Source organism: Pleurodeles waltl, chromosome 2_2 (genome assembly GCF_031143425.1).
Source record: "Pleurodeles waltl isolate 20211129_DDA chromosome 2_2, aPleWal1.hap1.20221129, whole genome shotgun sequence".
NCBI classification, from domain to species: Eukaryota; Metazoa; Chordata; class Amphibia; order Caudata; family Salamandridae; genus Pleurodeles; species Pleurodeles waltl.
Window position 1 is genome coordinate 1,136,935,769 of NC_090439.1, and position 21,885 is coordinate 1,136,957,653.

Below are 21,885 nucleotides of genomic sequence, written 5' to 3' on the forward strand. Positions count from 1 at the left end.
AACATGGGCATCATTTGGCTTTATAGAACCTTCCAAAATCGTACTATTCACTTTAAACACAATTACATTCTGCTGTGGGAGAGAGAATTAGAGATAGAAATCCCTGAGGACACATGGTCAGCAACATGGCGAAGGGTCATCAGGTTGTCTGTGTCCAAAATAGAAAATATACCTATAAAATCATGAGCCATTTCCCACCTGCCAGACTAAAAGCAGTGTTTGCAGGCTCTGATGTCTGTTTGAAGAACTGTTGGGAAAGGAGCACACTAATTCATGCATGGTGGTCATTTGTATATATTAATACATTTTGGAGCAAGGTCCAATCCCATATTAAGTCCATAACAGATGGTCTTACTCCTCCAGCCACTGGTCCTATCGGCAGGAAACCTGACAAGCTTAGCGTTTTCCCCTCTCACCACATGCTTGGAAAACTAATTTCACATGACAGTGTATAAATTTGATAAGGTGTAGCTTTTCTACACACATGAAGAGGTTACACTGATGTACATTGAAGAACCCGATTGAGTAACCTTGCCTGAGGCAACTTCTCCTTGCCTCAGAGAGAGTGGTAATTCATCAACATGACTCCCAGTGATGAAGTCTCCTCCAGGTTCGAGTCTGGATTACTTCAACAAACATGGGTCAGTCTGCCTTCTACCTCAAGAAGTGATTGTATGTCGGGGCCTGGAGTTCCCATGATAGCATGTGTGTGATGTTATATCAAGATATGTTCTATTGTAAACGCATAAGCCTGTTTCTGCCATAATATGAAAAATAAAGTAGGTAAAAAATTAGGTGATTAGAATTTTGTGTTGTGGCCATTGCTTCCAGTTCAGGTGTAGTGCACATACATTAGGTATACCAGCTTAGGTTACTGCTTCCGAGGAAGGTAAACTAAAGTAATTTGCTTTCCCTGCACAAAAGTGTATTCTTTTGGAATGACTGTCTGCAAAGCCATGAGAACATTGTCTGAAGTAAAAAGTTTCTCTGCAGTCGAATATATATGTGATATTTATGCTATGGGGTCACCTGTCCCTCATTGTAACAACATATGTGTAGCCTGAAGTGCTAGGAACCATGCTAGTGACTAGATTCTTCTTTTCGTCCCCCATTTGGAGACTTTTCTTCTCACATGTTTGCTTCCAGTCCAAGTACATTTGTATAAATTACTCCTTTCTTTTCAGAAAAGGTAGGTATTATTAAATCACAGAAGAGCTTCACTTCCTCTTCATATGTGACAGGTACATCATAATGTGGCAGGTAAATTCTTCCAAAGTTCAAAAACCATGTCACGTCTTGCCACTTTCTCAATGAATATGAAAGTTGTAAGGTAGCACACTTCTGTAGGAAGTCTGGTGCTAAACCTTTACTCTCATTGGATGATTCATAGCCAAGGGATACCACATTCAAATATGCAATTTTCGATTCCTCAAAGTTTATTTGATACCCGTAGTAAACTAGCAAACTCACTATTCGCTTAACCCTCTCCAGGTGTTCTTTTAAATCACCATGTTATCTGTAATGTATATCTCATTAGTGTATAACAGCAAGACAGGATTTTTCTTTTAAGATGTCTTTAATTCTTGCTACCTAGGGCTATTTAATACTATCGAGGCTACCTTGTATAAACATATTTCTTATATTGTTGTCTTCAGTCCAATTCTTTGAGCATTTCACAGTAGGTTCATTCCAATTTTTATAATCCAGCAGAATTCAATATGAGCTGTCTGTTTTTTTTATTTATTTTTACGCTGATACAGCAAATTGGTTCAGAATGGATTTTATATCATGCTTGCCCTCTGGCTTTTATAAATATTGAGCCTGAATCCGTGGTTCACTCTTAAGGATTAATCACAAGTGGTACAGTGTCTTTGTCCCTCCTTCATTGGTTTTCTATATAATGGAAGAGCTTATTTCAAAGCCCACTCGAGTGCATAGTTCCCCCTTAGACCTTTGGGTACTGGGAGGAACATGCTTCCATTTTTGCTTCTTGTCTGCAAGGTTCAGCCTTTACAAAGAATGGAGGCCAGTGATACTCTACCAGGATGATGTCATAGGCATCTGACAAATAAGATCAGAATACAGCTTTTGTGGAGTATAAATATCCCCTCTATTTCCATTTCTACATTATAAACCCTATCAAGTGTTTACTTGTCCAGCTGATGTTTCTACCTGAATATATTTTTGGGGTCATGACCAGTTATTCTCTGAGTGAACTATAGTTACTTCCACTTCCCAGTCCAGAAGTGCTACTGTTGAAGTCCTGTCCTTTAAGTATATATATATTTATATATATATACTTAAATATGTTGTTTCTCATGTAGTACGATTCTTTATAGGTGAGATCATGCCAATAAGAACACCCATAGTCAATGTACTATGTTTATCTTGTGGTGTTGTATGTGGACAGACCTTTTCAAATTAGTTTGTTCTGTGTGTGATCCAACATTGAATTTTGTTTCACTTGGTGGCTAAACGTCTGCATTGGAGCAGGTGCCTGTGGGGCAACAGCGTGAACCAACATACCAGTCCCGTCCTGCAGAAAGATTTGCAATTTCTGAGGTACTGTTTTTCTTTGTCAAACCACCCACTTTTTTTCTGATGAAGTTTTGATTGTGAACGTTTCTTGTCCTTCTTTATGCTACTTTCAATGTTATATGCTTGTTTTGCCTTGCTCTTTTGTTGATGTACTCATATGATATCTTGTCTGCGCCTTACTCTCCCTAGAGTCATGGGAAGACCGTCTGTTAGTAAACTGACACTGAATAGGCTTTTGCATTTTTTTCATGGTTCCTTAAATTATATCAACCTCTTCTGGACTCTTGCTGCGGAGGATATGCAGTCCTAGTTCTCCGTTTAGTTTTCTGCATTTTCTTACCTTGCAGAAATTTTGCCTTAGCATAACCCTCAGATATATTTTTTGAGTTGAGTTACAGTTTTGAAGGATGACTACGCAAGGCATAGCGGCCTATGGAGCTTATACATATGAAATAATTTTAGGTAGCTCTTGTTCATGATCTTGCACAGGAAGAACGGCCAAGCTCTGGTACTGAGCCACTTATGCCGTTTCGTCCCGAGATGGTACTAAGAACTACTGAAGCAACAGTGTCAAAATTACCAACTAACTACATACCCTTATGAATCACTGGAGTGGGTCATGTTTTTCCTGTATTTGTTGTTAATACAGTTGAAAAGGGTGTGGCACCCATTGCAGTGTGTATACACTAGCAAATATACTTGCTCCTTTAGTATGATTCTCTAAAGGTGGTATCATGCGAATAGGAACACACAAAGTCGGTATCCCATGCTTATCTTGCGATGTTGAATGTGGACAGACCTTCTCAAATTGCTTTGTTTTGCGAGGTATCCAAAATGGAGTCTTGTTGCACTTGGTGGAATCTTTTCCCATTACTTCATTAATAGTGTGTGGGCCAGGTTTCTCCATTGGAGCAGGTGCCTGTGGAGCAAAGAATAGCACATATCATATCTCTGTATTAACTAACCACATTCATTCAATATTTATCACACTGTTAAAAATAGCAATAAATATGGGTGAGGAAAAAAAAGGACATAAAGGTATTTCATATGCTGCTTTTAAGATTAGTTTTGATTAGAAGAGTTTACCAACACAAAGCACAATGTCCAGTGCAAATTTCATTCTGGGTGGGGACATAATATTGGTCTCAACAAGCCTCAATCTCCACCCTCTTATGAAATTACAGTTAAAGCACAGTACCGTCAGTTTCCTGACTGGTATTGGGGAATAATATGTAGTAATGGTCTTTGAGGCTTCTTTTACTGCACAACATTCCCCTAACCACATTTTCTGTCCACACAAATTTTGTCAGGTATTGCTTGTAGAGAACTGAGAGGGCAAAGCAGTGGCTGAATCGAAATTTGGGCTAAAACAGTGCTTTGCAACCTAATTCAAATTTATGGACGCTCTCTGACTGAAGCTTTCCTGCTGTGTACAAAAAAAAATAAAGACTAATTTCCCATATATAATTTATCTAACAAGGTTAACTAAACACAGCACTCAAGAATGTTCTAAAACAGGGGTTCCCAACCTGTGGTCCGGGGACCCCTGGGGGTCTGCGAAGCCTCCTCAGGGGTCAGCAACTGCTCAGAAAATGAAATAATATTAACAGATTAAGTCCCCAGCTTTCAGTAATGATTCAGTGGGGGTCCCCGGGTTCCAGTAATGGTAAAGTGGGGTCCACAAAAGTCAAACGGTTGGGAACCACTGTTCTAAAACATCATCACCAAGCACACTCCTTGAGGAGCAACTAAACCTTCAGTATAAACGTTTGTAGGACTCCATTGAGGAAAACTAATATTAGATTTGTGTGTGTTTTTTTAATGTCTTTACAAAATTTGACATCAGCTTACTCCTCACGGATATTACAATAAAAAAAAAAAAAGTTAAAATCAATGTTTCAGTTCCAAGTAATAGTAAATTAGCAACAACCTCTCTTTTAATACACTAATCTGTAAATTTCTCTGAAACATTAGCACCAAGCATTTGGAATAAAGACCGTGGCAAATTAACAAGCGAATAGATTTAATTTCACATTTCAATTAGCTGAATAAAAAGTCTTGCTTGTTTACCCAGGCATGACTCATACTTTAAGTAAACTAGAATGCTTTGACTGCATTTGTTCTCATGGAAGACGGGAGATGCACCACCAGAGATGTCATAAGGTAAGCGATGATCTAGCATCGCCGTAATCTTTATAGATGCTAACTCTTGAAAGAGTGCTGCCTTTGTGATTGTGAACACAGAAGCAAGACTGCCTTAAAGCAGCAGGACACCTGCCCTAAACCCTTTAATGAGGTAGCCCTTGTCCCACCATGAAAATTAAACTGCTGTGGTTAATGGCCAATCACTGCAGGATGGAACCTTCAATCAATCAAGAGATATATGTAGAGTGCTGCTTATCACCCAAGTGGGTATCCAGGCGCTTGCAGCAGTTGATAGTCGAAAACCTTTACCATTTCTATTACGGGGTGTCCTTTACGTGCAGTGATATTCTGTCTGTGAGCGCAATGACGAGGGACTGTGCTAGAGTACCCAAGAGCACATCTTAGAGGGTGCACAGGTCATAATATAGGCGAAGTTGGCATCTATTTTATAGCCTTTGTATCGAAAGCATATTACTTAGAACATTTGTATGTATTATGGGTATCACACAATCAGTAAAGTTCATATTTTCATGACTTTACAGTGATAAAAAGCTAAGAGGAACTTTCTGGAACTTGGCCTTTAGACCAAACTAGATACCAGCAGTCAACATTTCATTCTGTTTTCCTAACAGTAGATGGTAAGGGAGCACAGCCTCTATTTAACAAAACAGGAAGGCCGGAGCGTATCTGAAATCAAGCGCCCTATAACACAACTGGAATCCTACAGTGCCCCTTAGTTTGGTACCATTTATGGCATTCTCGGCCTCGAGTTCCCTTAACACAAACTCAACTGCAAACTGACATGAAACCCACACTGACGATGCAATCTACAGCAAGTAGTGTGGTTCTGCAGAGAACACCATTAAAAAAGAAAAACAGATTGAGAACCAACCTTGTGTTCTATCTGCACCCTACCACCAGTAGACTGACTGTTGGGATGAATGTAGAAACTGAAGAAAGCTGGGCTTAAGATTTCCTCTTTTGGCCGCTCCCATTGATATTGTCATTCATATTCCAACCATCCCACACTAACTTTCTTTCAGAATCTACATATTAGATTAACTTTACAATGACCTCTGCCTACACTAATAAACTTACATGTTTTATAAATTCTAAGTCCTTTCCCCACCTCATTTTGTGTAATCCAGCAGCCTAAATTATTAGCAAGATGCCAATTGGCGCTACAAAAGCCCAAAATATATCAGATGTGCGCAAGGTTTTCAATCTTTCAACAGGATGTGCCATGAAATCACTTCACTAGCCCAGTCTGCCATCCTATGTAGCACTAGTAATTATTAATGCGGGTAAGCTTTAGAGAGCGCATGATTATGTTGACTGTGATGGAAACTCCATTCTGGGTGACTAGACCCACAGTAGTACACAGCTTCAACCTTGTAACAATAAAAGGGCTGGCCACACAAAGTTATGTATGGCATACCAACAACCTTAAGAGGTGCATGGCGTAGAGTAGCAAACTGTACAAACCATCCTGGTGCACAAGGGATGACAGTCACCTTAGGTCAATCGAGACTTAAATTTGCTGCCTTTCTGCCCTCAATCTAGTCACACTTTTTGAACTGCATTTGATTACAAGTGGCTACTTAACAGAGAGAACAAAGCAATACTAGTACCAACCCCTACAACGGGTAATATATACAAGATACTCAGTCAAATCTTAGCACACAGACTACTAGCCATTTACCTACTTTATTACAGGACCAAAATGGCATAATCCCTCTTGACACATCTCTGAATATGGACCACCTCTGTAGTATTACAGTAAAGGCTCCTGGTCTTTGTCTATGCATGTCTGGCCTTGTAGAAATTTTTGACATGTACAATTAGCACTATATGTTGAAAGTACTGCCAAAATTCTGATGGGCAGGCAAATGCTCCAATTGATAATCAATCAGGCATTGTTTATATAGCGCAGCTACTTACCCTTGAGGGTCTCAAGGTGCTGTGGGAGGGGGTTGCGTAGCTACCATCAGTGATGCGGTTCTGTCGCGTAGGCTCTCATTATTCTAATGAGACTACTGGATTTGAGCGGCAGAATCACTTGCACTGGGGGGGACTGAGTCTGAACCCACTGCAGGTGACACATGTCGGCCTAATCCGGGTTTTGTTCCGGCTAACTAGTACCGCCTCATCTCCAACCAAGAGCAGGGATAATTGGGCAGCCGAGCGCATGACACAATTGACTCCTCAGGGAAGTCGTGGTCTCTCAGATCTCATCTGTTTCTCTCATTTACAGTAGCCTCACATATACAAGGACAATCAGAGGCAGTATATGTTTCAGTAAGGTTTTAATGAAGCAACTGCATCTTAGATAATAAAGCATGTACTGCAATAACCGGGACGATGAAGCATGACCGGATTAAAATTGTGAAAAGGAGAGTAAAGCATAAAATTAATGCTACCATATTGTCACTAGAGTCATTAAAATAATTCCTACCTAGGCTATATGTTCGAGCACAGCATGTTAAGCTATATTTCTGCTCTTCAGGTTCCCCTGAGAAGACATCATCCCTCAAACCTGAGCAAGAGGCCTGTAGTCTACATAAGCAGCTGTAGCGAAGCGTTCAGCAATCAGAATACAGTTGTGGTCATCTGGCTGGAATCTCCCTCTAACATGCATGGGACAGAGAAGTGTTTTTATAATAAAACAGCTGATGTTCTGAGAAAATGTCTCTACGTAAGGATGTGTTTGTTTCTATGAACACACACGACAAAGCGTTACCACATTTACCTGCAACCTATCTTACTGCAGCCTTGAGAAAAGCAGAGTGAAAGAAATGTCTTGTTAAAGAATGCAGTGCTGACCTAAGCAAAGAACAGCTAGAGAGAAAATAAAACAAGACTGCAAATGTGGCTATTGTTAAAATAATAAACAAAGCTGAGTAAAATATATCTAGGTTGGAGGGCACAGCAGCAGGCCTAGTTTGCTAAAATAACGTGTAAGGAGCTATAACTAAAAGGGCTACACAACAGTTCTTCAAAAAGCCATGTCTTCAGCTCTTTTGTGAAGTTGAGGAGGGAGGTAGTTTGTCTGAGGTGATGCAGGAGGGTATTCCAGGCTGTGGCCGTGATGTGGGAGAAAGAGTGGCCCCCTGTTCTTGATTTCCTGATGTGGGGTACTTCGGCGAGGTAGAGCTGGGCTGATCGGAGGGTCCTGTGGGGTACGTGGATGTTTAGTCTGCTGTTCAGGTAGGCTGATCCAGTGTCATGGAGGGCTTTGCGGCGTGGATGAGGATCTTGAAGGTGATTCTTTTTTCTACTGGAAGCCAGTGAAGTGTTCGCAGGTGCTGAGAGATGTGGCAGTGTCGGGGCAGGTTGAGGACCAGTCTGGCGGCGGCGTTCTGGATGTTCTATAGTCTGCGGGTGAGCTTCTTGTTGATCCCAGCGTAGATCGTTTTGCCGTAGTCCAGTTTGCTGGTGATAAGGGCGTGTGTGACGGTCTTTCTGTGTTCCAGGGGGATCCATTTGAAGTTCTTGCGTAGGAGGCGGAGGGTTTGGAAGCAGGTGGATGCTGCTGAGCTGATTTGGTGGTCCATGTAGAGTTTGGCGTCCAGGATGATTCTGAGGTTTCAGGCTAGGTTTGTGGAGGTGGGTGGGTTTCCGAGGGTGGGTGGCCACCATGAGTTGTTCCATGCGTCGGGTTGTGGGCCCATGTTGAGAACTTCGTTCTTGTTTGCGTTGAGTAGGAGGCAGCTGTTTTTCATCCAGTTGGCTACTGCTCCCATGCCTTCGCGAAAGCAATGTCTGGCTGTGTTTGGTTAGTTGGATAGGGAGAGGATGAGTTAGGTGTCGTCGGTGTAAGAGACTATGTTGATTCCGTAGCTCCTGACTATGGCAGCCATAGGGGTCATGTACATGTTGAAAAGAGTAGGGCTGAGGGAGGATCCCTGGGGGACTCCAAAAGTGGTGGGTGTGGGGTCCGAGATGAAGGTGGTGAGTCTCACTCGTTTGGTTCTGCCTGAGAGGAAGGAGTGGCTCCAGTCGAGGGCCTTGTCTCTGATGCGGCTTTGTGAAGTCTGCGTATCAGGGTGTGGTGGGATACTGTGTCAAAGGCCGCTGATTGGTGTAGGAAAGTGCCACTTTTGGCACGGTTACCCCCCACTTTTTGCCTAGTGTTGATGCCAACTTCCATTGAAAGTGTGCTGGGATCCTGCTAACCAGGCCCCAGCAGCAGGATTATTTCCCCAAACTCTGTACCTTTGTTTCCACACTTGGCACGCCCCTGGCCCACAGTTAAGTCTCTTGTAAAAGGTACCCCTGGCGCCAAGTGCCTTGTGGCCAGGAAAGGTCCCCAAGGGCTGCAGCATGTATTATGCCACCCTAGGGGACCCCTCACCAAGCGGTCTGCCCTTGCAGCTTGTGTGTGCTGGCGGGGATAAAAAGAGTGCCGTGCTCACAAACCACTGCCTGTGGCATAGGTAAGTTACCTCTCTAGCATGCCTAACAGCCTTAAGGCAGGGTGCACTATACTACAGGTGAGGGCATAGCTGCATGAGCACTATGCCCCTACAGTGTCTAAGTCCATTCTTAGACATTGTAAGTGCAGTGTAGCTATATTGAGTATATGGTCTGAGAGTTTGTCATTACGAACTCTACAGTTCCATAACGGCTTCACTGAATACTGGGAAGTTTGATATCAAACTTCTCAGCCCAATACACCCCCCACTGATGCCAGTGTTGGATTTATTGAAAAATGCACAAAGAGGGCATCTTAAGGTGCCCCCTGCATGTTAGCCAAACTGCAAGTGTAGGACTGACCTGTCTGTGCCAGCCTGCCACTTTCAGAGAAGTTCCTGATCACATAGGGTGTGAGAGCTTTTGTGCTGTTGATGGTCAGAAACAAAGCCTGTCCTGCTTCACACCTTCTCCCCTGAAGGAACTGTAACACCTGGCAGTGAGCCTCAAAGGCTCAACCCTGTGTTACAGTGCCAAGCCTCGTGTTACAGTGCCTCAGGGCACCCCAGCTAGTGGAGAAGACCCACTTTTGGCGGCAAGTCTGGTGGTAAAATTAGGGAAAACAGGGAGGACTGACCACCCAAAGCCAGGACCACCCCTAAGGTGTCCAGAGCCGAGGTGACCCCCCCCCCCCCTCCCTGCAGAATCCTCCATCTTGGTTTGGAGGACAGGGACCAATAGGATTAGGGTTGTGCCCCCCTCCCCAAAGGAAGTGAGCACAAAGAGAGAATAGCCACCCTCACGGACAGTAGCCATTGTCTCCTGCCCTCTGACCCCTGAAACACCCCTAAATCCAGGATTTAAGAGCCTCCCTGAACCCAGCTCACCAGATTCCTGGTGCCCTGACAAGAAGAAGAATGACTGCATAGCTGAAACCCCCAGCAGAGAAGAAGTAAGATTACAACTGATTTGGCCCGAGCCTGTCTTCTGCTTCAAAGAACCTGCAAAAGAACAGCGATGCATCCAGCGGGACCAGCAACCTCTGCAATGCTCCAGAGTACTGCCCTGAACTCGAAAGGACCAAGAACTCACACAGACAGCAGCCCAGACCAAGAAGAAACAACAACTAAGGACTCCAACCCCACTCCTAATGCGTGAGTCCTGACCACTCTGCACCCGACTCTCACAGCCCTTGTCCAGGTGGCCCAACCAGTTAGAGAGGATCCCCAGGCAGCTCTGAGTAAGTGCCCACCCTGGGCTGACCTCTCCACCCCTCCATGACGACGCCTTCAGAGGGAATCCCGAGGACCACCCTGACCCCGGACGAAGATATCTGGCGTCTAAAGACACACTGCACCTGCAGCCCCCAGGCCTTGGAGAATCCGACCTCCGGTGCAGCAACGTTCAGCATGTGGCCCTCCTCCCTGGCCAGCCTGTGGTTTGCCCGAGACGACCTCCTGGACCTCTCCTGCAGCATCTGAGTGACCCCTGAGGTCCCCTCATAGAGAATCATTGGAGACCAGACGCTTTGTTTGCACCCTGCAACCGGCCGCTCCAGTGCCGCTGAGGGTGTATGTTTGGTGCCTACTTGTGGCTCCCCCAGTGCTCCTCTAAACCTCCAGGTCTGCCCTTCGAAGATGCGGGTACCTACCTGCCTGCAGATCTGAAACAGAGTACCCCAGTCTCCATAGGAGCCCACGTTAATTTTGCCTACACTTTTGACCTCTGCACCCTGCCGGCCCCGTGTTGCTGGTGGTGGATGTTAGGGGTTAACTTGCACCTCGACCTGTGGACTTCCTAACCCCCGGAGACTGGAACTGTAAGTGTGGTATTTACCTGCAAATCAGTCTGACTTTTCACCCCCACCCCCCAGAACTGTTTCTGAAAATTGCAGTCAAGGATTATTGCCAATATTTTGAAAACTGTATAACTTATCGATTACTGTTGATACCTGTGTGAAATATGAATCAATTGAAGTACTTACCTACAAATTGAATCTGGTGGTTCAAAAAATAAATTAAGAAAATACATTTTTGCTATATAAAAACCATTGGTCTGGAGTTAAGTCATTGAGTGTGTGTTTCTTGTATTGTCTGTGTGTGTGTACAACAAATGCTTTGCACTACCCTCTGATAAGCCTAACTGCTCGACCACACTACCACAAAAGAGAGCATTAGTATTATCTACTTTAGCCTCTGGGGAACCCCTGGACTCTGTGCACACTATATCTCATTTTGTAGGAAGCTGGCTCTGTATATACTATATCAATCATCATCATCCTTCAGGTTAGGCCAACGTCCGGGGTTAAATCTGGACGATCCATGTTGGTATTGTATCACGTAGGGAGAGGGTGCTACCAGGGGTAGCCACTCTCGCCCTTGCTCTTCTCACTAGCCATTGCACCACTGGTGATCAGAATGCTCATTTTGAGGGAGGAATGGGCAACTCAACTGGGAGATGCTAATTATGCGATATCATTTTGTACACATGATATACTGCTTTGTTAGGGATATTGAAGGTGATATCTCAACTATTTTGAATACTCTCAGCTCCTTCAAAAATGTGCTGAGCCTGGGCATTATTTGAAGCAAATCCTGCATATTCCCAAAATCCCATACACTACCACAGTGAAGATTTATTCTTGGGGCCGTGAGATGGAATGGGAAGTAGTTATGGTCTGCTAAATGGGGATCAGGACATATTTTCTAGAGAGTGATTTATTGGAGAACAATTTAGGATCTGTGGTTCGTACGCTGAGATCTCAGGTTGCATTCTTGTTCATTCTCTTTGTCCAATATGGGCCGTATAGCACAATCTATTGGCAATGATTATGCTGCCACGTCGTTATCTGATGTGGGGCTGTTACAAAATCAGAGTAACATTAGCAAAATTAAAACTGCTAATGGATAAGGGAGGGCTGAGGCCCCTAATTTTGAAGCTTATTATCTGAAGGCCCAAGTCACCCTTTGTAAATGACCTTCAACTTCATACAAATAAGTTGCCACGTTTCTAGTAACTTTTAATTCCTTTGAGCTAGAAGCATTTTTTTTGTTAAAATCTGTAAATTATACAGCAGGTGAAGACTTATGTGACAAATGTGGTAAAATCCATAAATATGTGGGAAAAAGCAGCTGGTGCAGAATTGCAGTGACCCTGAATATGAGAGCTGCTAGACATCGGGTTTCTTTGTTCTATAAAGCAAGACAGGCACTTTCGGGCATACATCTCCTCTCATTTAGGGGCACAGGGGTAAGAGACCTAAAGCGTGCAATCAATGACATGGATTTTCAATATATACACTTACCTGTCTGCATAAGGTCTCGCAGAATTCATGATCCATATGTACATTTTAACATGGTAACCTAGCAGAAAATGAGCAAGAGAAATCCAAACTCTCAATCAGAAAGCCCACGTTGCCATGAGATGCACACAGTCTTTAGACTCATTTCAGGGGACTTCCCCTCTACAAGTGGAATCTCCAGGAATCGAAATGAGGAAAGTGTCTTTGAGATTTGATTTGGCTTTCATAATAGGTAAGAGAGCAGTTCCCTACTTTGAAAGACCCTCAGACCCGCCTGGCTGCTAGTTGGGGAAAATTGTGATTCATTTGCAGATACAGAGATCCTTGCACTGCACAGAAAGAAAAGACTGCAATTGATGAAACCGTTCATGGCACAACAATGGAATGAGAGGCCACAATTATTAAAGATAATAATAAAGATGATCCCATGATCCTTGAGATGTCCCTACTTTTCAAACCCAAATGTCCTACATTAAACCCTAATCTATTTATGTGTAAACTATGTTTGTATATGTAAACTATGTATGCTTTCTGGATTGGATACACATCAGAATAAGTGTTAATTGGGTGTATAAATACATGAGTAAGCATAGGTTGATCCCTTGAAAAAAATGATCAATTAAGTTAAGAAATATTTTCTCATGCTCATCCTGATTAATTGATATGGGTCCGCTCAGAAGGAAGGGAGAGTGGGGGGTTGTAATGTTCTGAAGCTGTCTATATTTTGTGGTTTGCTCTTTTATAAATCAGATGTATATGAAGTAATGCTGGTTAAAGTTTTCAATGTGACTGGTGTAATTCCTTCGCTTGAGACTTAAATGCAGTGCTGCCCTTTAGTGCATCTACAGTATATAAACATTAAAAGGTGGAGCAAGCCATGAAGACTCACAGCCCCATCATAAAGAAAGACAGCCTGAACCCTGCGTTCTTGTGTGATATTCCCCCTTGGCCCAACCCAACCATCATCTCCCATCCCTACACATGAAAATGGCAATAAACAGCTATGACAAACTGAGCTGAATCAATGCCCTTGAATTCTCTAGAACTGCCTCCATCTGCATCCATATATGACACAGTACATCAACAATCATACATGTTGTAATCATATCTTTCCATACCAGAAGGAGAAAACTAACACAAATCTCAGCACTCCCGGAGAATGCCGATATGTATACTCTTTTAAAGAAATTGCAGACATGAATATTTGTGGTGCATAAGTGAACACTAGATGCCTTTTAACCACTCATTAACAATTGATTTTCTTCTCTTTGACAGCCTAAAAGGTTGCAGATGAAGAGAACTGCTGTACAAAATGATGCGCGAAAACCGCAGCACACCATTCGCAACAACAACAGTAAAAAAGAATCATGCCACAGCAAAGAGTGTGAGAAAACACTTGAAGATCACATCTGTATACACGTTAGATCTGTTCTGCGCAAATCCCATGCCAGCATTCACACTGCCATTTAACCTTTCCCCCCAGCTTGAATAAGTTCACATGCTACAGAATTCTCTCTTCATACTTACACCAGAGTGAGGGAAAATCATCACTGAGGATGGCTTTGTTATATCAAAATATCTATACTGAGGAGAAAACGCATATGGATTGCATGGAAAGTGTCACTCCAAGTTCAAATATATTCAAGCACCAAAGGGTTCAGCCCCCAAAGAGATTGTACCAGTGTACAGAGTGTGAGAAAAACTTCAGTAAGAAGTCATACTTATTAAAACATCAAAGAATCCACAGTGATGAAAAACCGTACCCATGTACGGACTGTGGAAAAAACTTCACTCAAAAGTCATATCTGGTGAAGCATCAAAGAATTCATACAGGGAAGAAGCCATACAAATGTAAATTGTGTGAGAAGAGCTTCAGTCGAAGCTCACATCTTTACCAGCATCGTAGAACCCATACTGGAGAGAAGCCATACAAATGTACAGTGTGTGAAAAAAGCTTCAGTCAAAGGGGTAATCTTTACTGTCATCAGAGGATCCATACTGGGGAAAAACCATTTCAGTGTCCAGAGTGCCAGAAAAGCTTCTCTTCTCTGTCATCTCTGGAACTGCATCTCAGAGTCCATACTGGGGAAAAACCATACCAATGTACAGAGTGTAATAAATGCTTCAATGATAAATCAGGTTTGGTAAATCATTGGAAAATTCATACCGGAGTGAAATCACACAAGTGTACAGTGTGTGATAAAAGCTTCAGTCGCTTCTCTCATCTCCAGTCACATCAGAAAATTCATAATGGGGAGCAACCATACCAATGTACAGAGTGCCAGAAAGGCTTCAGTATAAACTCTGAACTGTACATGCATCAGTTGATCCATATTAGAGAGAAGCCTTATCAGTGTTCAGAGTGTGATAGAACTTTTGTTCGAAGGTCAAATCTGCTATGTCATCAGAGACTCCATACTGGAGAGAAACCATACAAGTGTACTGAGTGCACAAAAAGCTACAGTTGGCACTCAAGTTTTTATAAGCATCAGAGAAGTCATACTCAGCAAAAACCACACCAGTGTAGTGGGTGTGAGGAAAGCTTCACTTGCTTATGAACTTTGGTTTGTCATCCGAGAATCCATTCTGTGGAGAACACATAACAGTGCACTGAATGCAAAAAAGCTGAAGTCAATCCTTACATGTTTACAGGCATCACATTATCCATAGAGGAGAAAAACCACACAGGTGTACAGATGGCAGCATTATCTTCACTAGAAAGACAATTTAATTAAAACACCGATGCAGCATACCTCTGGGAATCACCCTGCTGTTTCAAATTTGGGAAGGGTTTATGCAGTTACCACCCTCAGATAAGCTCAAAGGATGTATTTGGGGACACGATGCATGGTTTAAAAAGATCAGCTATAACTTGCAATTAGCCTAAGAGATTGGTAAAGCTGCTACCTACCTATTAGAAGATTTATCTGTCAACTAACAAGACTTGTATGCATCTGAGGAAGATGCCTGTGTGATGATTGAGACATTTACAAAGACTACCTCAACACAGAACTATGTGTTCTTTTTTGTAGGTGAATAGAAGGAGGAGGCTTGGACTCTGGGAACCCCTCAAGTCAGACTGGCAAAACCAGTTCACTTCCAACTTAGCTTTATGAACCTTTAGTTGTTTTATTCTAATAAAGTTACAAAGGAGGCCTTGCTATCTGAAGAACATACTCTAATCTGGGGCAAAATGCTGAACCAACCCTCTGTAGAGATAAGTTATGCAAACCATAAGTTACTTAATTGCTTGTTTTGCTGTCATTCGCAATTGGAAATCATTAATTTACGTCTTTTCAGATGATTCCCCAGTTTAGTTCACGAAGGCTTGCTGTTTGATCAGACTTGCTGGAGCCTGGTTCCAAATAATTCCAGGTCCGCCTACCTTTAAACCTCTGCAGAAGTTCTGCTGGTTATGGAGAGGCCAAACAGCCAATTATTTAAGTGTCAAACTGTAGTTGCCCTCATCCGCCTGAGACAACCAACTGGGAAACAGCATAATCCAGTTCTAACCAACCAGCCAGGAATCAAGTAGTTCTGATCATTCTCCATGTATTGGCGTTCTCTATGTGAACAAATGTAATTGGTGTCAGAGCCACTGACCATTTGTGAAGACCCTCCAACTCAAGGCATGATTCGTTCTAATCCTGCTACTGAGAACAACATTGCAACTAATTAGTTCCAACATTCAGCCTATGTCCTTTCTGCTAATTCCAATACTATGTATTTATATTTTCCTTAATTGATGTATGTGAATTAATAGAAAACTGAAAAACTACATTGTAGGAAACCAAATCATGGAAAACCACTTTTAAGAAAAGTAAATTTTAAGGCAACACAAATAAATTGAAAATTAAAGTAAACATTTTAAAGAAAAGAACATTTTAAGGAAAATAAACTAAATTACATTAAACATGGGTGGAGTTTAAGGGTAGTGAGTTTTTTGGGTTCAGGGATGAATGATGTTTAAGGGTGATAAGGAGTTTTTAGAGGTCAGGAATGGGTGGAGTTAATGCGTTAAAAGGGATTTTTAGGGTTCAGGGATGGGTAAAATTTAGCAGTGGCGAGGGTGTTTAAAGGGATCATGAATGGGTGGACTGTAGAGGTGAGGGGATTTTAGGGTTCACGGATCAGTGGAGTTTAGGAGTCCAGAGGGGGTTGTAAGGTTTATCAATGTGTGGAATGTTAGGGGTGTTAAGGTTTTTTTTAGGGATGAGTTTAGTTTACAGCTGGTGAAGGATTTTAAGTTTCAATAATGGTTAGTGTAGGAAACTGTGTTATTGGTTGAGGGGGTGAACACCCTACTCAAGCAGCAACAATAATTATTGTCAGGGAGAAACACGAGCAGACCCCAAATTAACCTCTGTTAACCCTCTAGTAGCTTGGTACAAAAGCAGTCAGGATTAACTTGGAAACAATTTGTAAAGTATTTATGCAGCACTCACACAGTAATAAAGTGGCAACACAAGAAAAAATCCTGCACCAATTTAGAAAAATAAAGTAAAATTATATAAATATGTTAGGACTAAAACAACAAAAATCATATTAGCAGAACTAGAAATTGGCCCTTTTCAAGGTCTTGTAGAAAAATAGCACTCGGAAGCCAGAAAAACTAATTGTAGTTATTTGTAGCAGTTGACCAGGACCAAGTCACGAGTTAAGGCCGACCAGGATGGAGCACGGACTGGATACAGGACTTGTGCCCTGGACTTCAAGACGCGAAATCCTTGCGTCGGTCTGCATGGCCGCCGAGAAGCCATCAATGGGGCTGAGATGTGGAGTCCAAAATCGAGGTTGATGAAGCCGCTAGTGTTGCAAGGACTTGCGACGAGATGCGTTGGTGCTGAAGAAAAATATGCATTGAGCAGGAGTGGGTGTCAGTGTCAGTAAGCGTTCTGCTGGGTTGGTGCTTGTGAGTCTGCAGAACAGAAGCTGCGTGGTCCTTCGAGTTGCAGTGAGATGCGTCACGTGGGGCTGGTTGTCGCATCGAGATGCGTTGTGCTGGATGGGTGCTTGCAAAGCCGCAGAACAGAAGGTGCGGTGCATGGTCCTGCATCAAGATGCGCAAAGTGGCGTTGGTGCTGAGGAGCCTGTTGTTCCCTGTAGCTCAGAACAGGAGGTCAGCTGACAGACTCTTGAAGACACTCTGGAGGTTGTGGGTCAAAACGGGCAGTTTGGCATCAGCAGGGCATGCCACAGCAGCAGAGTAGGCGCTGGGCATCAGAGCAGCCCTTGGTCAGCAGGGCAGACTTCTCACAGCTGGGGAGTCCTTCATTTGTAGGGTCCATAGGTCCAGAAGTGATCTGACGAGTTGGGTCTGACAATCCTATATTTATACCTGGTGCCCACCTTGAAGTGGAAAAAGCTCAATCAATCAGTACTTATATAGAGCAAATTATCACCCATGGGGTCTCAAGGTGCTTTTGTGGGGGTGCTTCTCACTCGAATAGCCAGGTCTTGAGGTTCTTCCTGAACTGCTTTAATGTTGCGGTCTGCCTGAGGTTGCCTGGTATTGTGTTCTGTGTCTGGGCTACGAGGTAGGAGAAGGATCTTCCCCCTGCTGTGCTTTTTCAGATTCTGGAAATCGCTGCAAGGCCAGGCTGTACAGAGCAGAGTTGTCATTTTGGTGCTTTGAAGGCGCGGCGGTGGTTGAGGTAGGCAGGTCCTATGTTGTGTAGTGCCTTGTATGCGTGTATCAGAAACTTGTAGGAGATGTGTTTGTTGAATGGTGGCCAGTGGCAGTCTCTGAGGTGGGAGGAGATGTGGCTGTGTTGGGGATGTCTAGTATGAGCGTGGCTGCTGCATTCTGGATCCTTTGAAGTCTTGATTGCAGTTTCTTGGTGATGCCGGCATAGAGAGCGTGGCTGTAGTCCAGTTTGCTACTGACGAGTGTGTGGGTGTCTGTCCTCCTTGTTTCAGTGGGGATCCAATTGAAGATCTTTTGAAAGGGTTGTAGGGTGTGGAAATATGACAATGATACAGCGTTGACTTGATGGGTCATGGCGAGTGAGAGGTCCAGGATGATGCCTAGGTTGCGAGTGGGGTAGGTGGGGGCGTTTCCCAGGGCAGTGGGCTACCATGAGTCATTCCAGGTGGAGGGTGTAGAGCCGTGCATGAGGATCTCAGTCTTGTCCGAGTTGAGCTTGAGGGAGTTGACCTCCATCCAGACACTGAGTGCTCTTATTCCGTTGCGGAACTTTCTCTGGGCCTTAGCTGGGCCGTTGGTCAGGGAGAGGATTAGCTGTGTATCGTTGGCGTAGGAGATGATGTTTAGGCCGTGTTGTTTGGTGATTTTGGTGAGCGGAGGCATATAGATGTTGAAGAGTGTTGGGCTGAGTGAGGATCCCTGGGGTACTCCGCAGCATGTTTCTTTGGGTTCCGAAGTGAATGGTGGTAGTTTGATGCTCTTTCTTCTGCTGGGGAGGAAGGGTCTGATCTATTCCAGTGCTTTATCGCGGATGCCGGTGTTGTGAAGTCTGGCGCAGAGGGTGCGGTGGGAGACGGTGTTGAATGCAGCGGAAAGGTTAAGGAGGATGTGTGTGGCCGTGTCTCCTTGGTCAGTATGGTGCGTATGTCTGCGGTGGCTGCCAGAAGTGCTGTTTCAGTACTGTGGTTGCTCCTGAATCCAGATTGGAAGGGGTCTAGAATCTGGTGAGTCTCGAGGAATTCAGTGAGTTACTGGTTGATGGCCTTTAACGTTACTTTGGCTGGGAAAGGGATCAGAGAGATGGGTTTGTAGTTTTTCAGCTCCCTTGGGTCGGCGGTAGGTTTTTTGAGTAGCAGGTTGATTCCTGTGTGCTTCCAGTCGGAGGGGAATGTGGTGATCTCGAAGGATCGGTTGATGATCTGGCAAAGCCCTGGGGCAATGGTTATGCTGGCAAGATTGAAGATGGAATGTGGGCAAGGATCCGAGGGTGCTCACGAGTGAATGTAGTTCATAAGTTACCAGTGCCACTGTTTTACCCCACAGAGGTGTCTGGAATTTTCTTACCCCCTGTCCTGGCCCCAGATTATCTGGGGTCCCAACAGACTAGTGTGAACTCCTTTGTAAGTGTGCTGAGGCAGTTGTTGAAGCGCAAGTGTGGTAGGTGAAAGCTTTTCCCCCCTGATCCTGACAGAGACGGCCCATCCTGCCAACATCTATTCCCTCTTTTTCTCACTATTTGGGAGAAATACACAAAGACCAACTGCCAGCTACACCTAGTCATGTGACCCAAGATACATGCACCAAATGGTTAGGTCAAGAAAATGCCAACTTTCTAAAAATGGCATTTTCAGAATTGTTACTTAAAATTTGACTTTACCATTAAAGAGTGTTTTAAATTGCAACTCCTCGGACACCAAACATGACTTTCCTACCTGCTCCCAATAAAAAGTTATCACATATTAAATGTAATAAGGTAACCCAATATTATCCTATGGGAGAGGTAGGCCTTACAGTAGAAAAAAACAAATGTAGGAGTTTTTCATTACCAGGACATGTAAAACTTAAAAGTACATGTCCAACATTTTTTTATTACAATGCACCTTGCCATATGGGCTGTTTAGGGCCCGCTCTAGGGTTGACTTGTATGTATTAAAAAGGAAAAGTTGGCCCTGGTAAAATGTTTACTTTGTTATGTGAAAATGACAGTTTAAAACTGCACACAAAGACTACATTGGGAGGCCTTAGGCATGTTTAAAAGACTACTTAAGTGGGTGACACAATAAGAGATGCAGGCCCCCAGTAACACTTAATTTATAGTAGTACCACTTTACTAGATACTCACAAGTAAATTAAGTGTGCTAATTGGGTTTAAGAGAATTTCACCATGTTTAACGAAGAGAGCAGACGCACCTTAGCACTGGTAAATTGCACAGAGTCCTAAAAGCCAACAAAAATGGGTTCAGACAAAAAGAGGGTGAAGGCTAAACGTTTGGGGATGACCCTGCAGGAAGAGCCAATTTCCATACTCCTGGATCCTGAGAAGATTGTATGCTATGTGCAGAACTAGTTCCGTCTTTGACTTGAAAAACCAAACCTGGGATCAAAGGTGGTAGTTACTCCTTCTCAATGGTCACTTTGTTGAGTACCTGGTAATTAATGCTAGTCCTCAAATTCCCTCATTTTAGCCAGAATGATAAACACAAGTGGAAATGGAACATTTTGAAAATCATAAAAAACTATTGCTTTAGAGTTCCTGTAAGGCCCTTAATAAAAGTGCCCTCTTAATTCTGATTGGGGCAGTAACAGAGTTCTTTCTTTGTTTTGGCAAATAAGAATCTAATGGCTCAGATGGCAGTCAAGCTCAGGTAGTTGATTGTACTCACTAGCTTGGACCATGGCTAATATGATAGAGACTGCTGTGCTGAAAAGCTGTTAAACAAGTGTGCAAGCAGTATGTGTTATTACATGTGTTTTCCAATCAATGCTGGGGTTATGAAAAAGCCTTGGAAAAGAGGAGTGTTCCTTGAAACACACTTTGGCTGTGTCTTGTATGAACTGTTTCTACTGATAATATAGTATAAGAAAATAAAGGAATATCATTTTGTGAAAACTTCTCATGGACTACCTATGAATTTGGATATCTTTATGACTGAACATGCGAAACGACCTCCAATGGGAGTCTATGATTACTTTTGTGTCTGTCTTATCGTGGTCACCCTTGCATTCCGTTAATCATGATCTAGTTTGATGACCATACTGATAAGTTTGCAACAAGCCTTGAGCAGTCACTACCAGGGCAAGCACTGATCTCTAAGACAATGGAAGAGGAATGTCTTCTTGTGTTCTGGATACCTGTCTTCTGCCACAAGCATCTTAAAAGAACTTCTGTATGTCAATAGATCAAGACTACCTTTCCTAAGATTGAGAAACTGATTTTCAAAAGATTGCATATAGATGCAATTTTCGAATAATGTCTTGGCAATACATTTGAAAGGTTAGAACTAACTGTATATTAATAGGCCCGTATTGTCCGCCAAAGATATTGACTATGCCACTGTCTTATCTCCCACAAATGATAGGAGAAATGCAAACTTAGACTGCTTGGTCTGGAAATACGGGAGGCAGTGCAAGAAGTGGAGCTGGCATAGATTAATTAAGATAGGATTTTGCCATCTCCATTAAATCTTTCTGGCAAGGCCAGCAATACAGGTGACAGGGTGACTATGCTAACTAGCTGGCTACAAAATATTCAGCAAGGGTGTATCAATTTGAGTTGCAGAAATGAAGCAAGCCAGCAAGATGAGAAAATGGATTGAAACCCTGCTGGGCGAATCGAGGGCCATGGGCTTCCTGGAGTAGGGGACATCCCAACCTCCATAGGTGGTGCAAGGACCTAAGTGTTGGGAGTATGAGCTATTTTTTGATCTAGTCACTGACTTAGGAGCGTATTTTGTTATTGTCGCAACACAAGCTGCAAATGATTACTAGCTAACATCTTATCAAGCTGAGCCCTAGGACACTTTCAGTTTCTACTGCTGCAGAGGGGGAACCCGTGGGTTTG

At 43.2% G+C, this 21,885-nt stretch overlaps 2 protein-coding genes across 6 annotated transcripts in view; one reads left to right on the forward strand and one right to left on the reverse strand.

Moving 5' to 3' along the window:
* Positions 1-20,936, forward strand: part of LOC138282959 (zinc finger protein 271-like) — a 283,615-nt gene extending 262,679 nt beyond the window's left edge. For 3 of the 4 annotated variants that reach the window (XM_069221034.1, XM_069221031.1, XM_069221032.1), the window contains one exon: positions 13,673-20,936. In XM_069221034.1, coding sequence (XP_069077135.1) covers positions 13,954-14,955 — 1,002 coding nt within the window. In that variant the 5' untranslated portion in view covers positions 13,673-13,953 and the 3' untranslated portion in view covers positions 14,956-20,936. Of the gene's footprint in view, positions 1-2,013; positions 2,563-13,672 lie in introns of those variants that run through there. The other variant, XM_069221033.1, reaches the window with a different exon arrangement.
* Positions 1-21,885, reverse strand: part of LOC138282957 (zinc finger protein 271-like) — a 100,445-nt gene that overhangs the window by 78,033 nt on the left and 527 nt on the right. For both annotated transcript variants that reach the window (XR_011201025.1, XM_069221027.1), the window contains exon 2: positions 3,338-3,457. The gene's annotated coding sequence lies outside the window, so the exon portion shown is untranslated. The remainder of the gene's footprint in view (positions 1-3,337; positions 3,458-21,885) is intronic.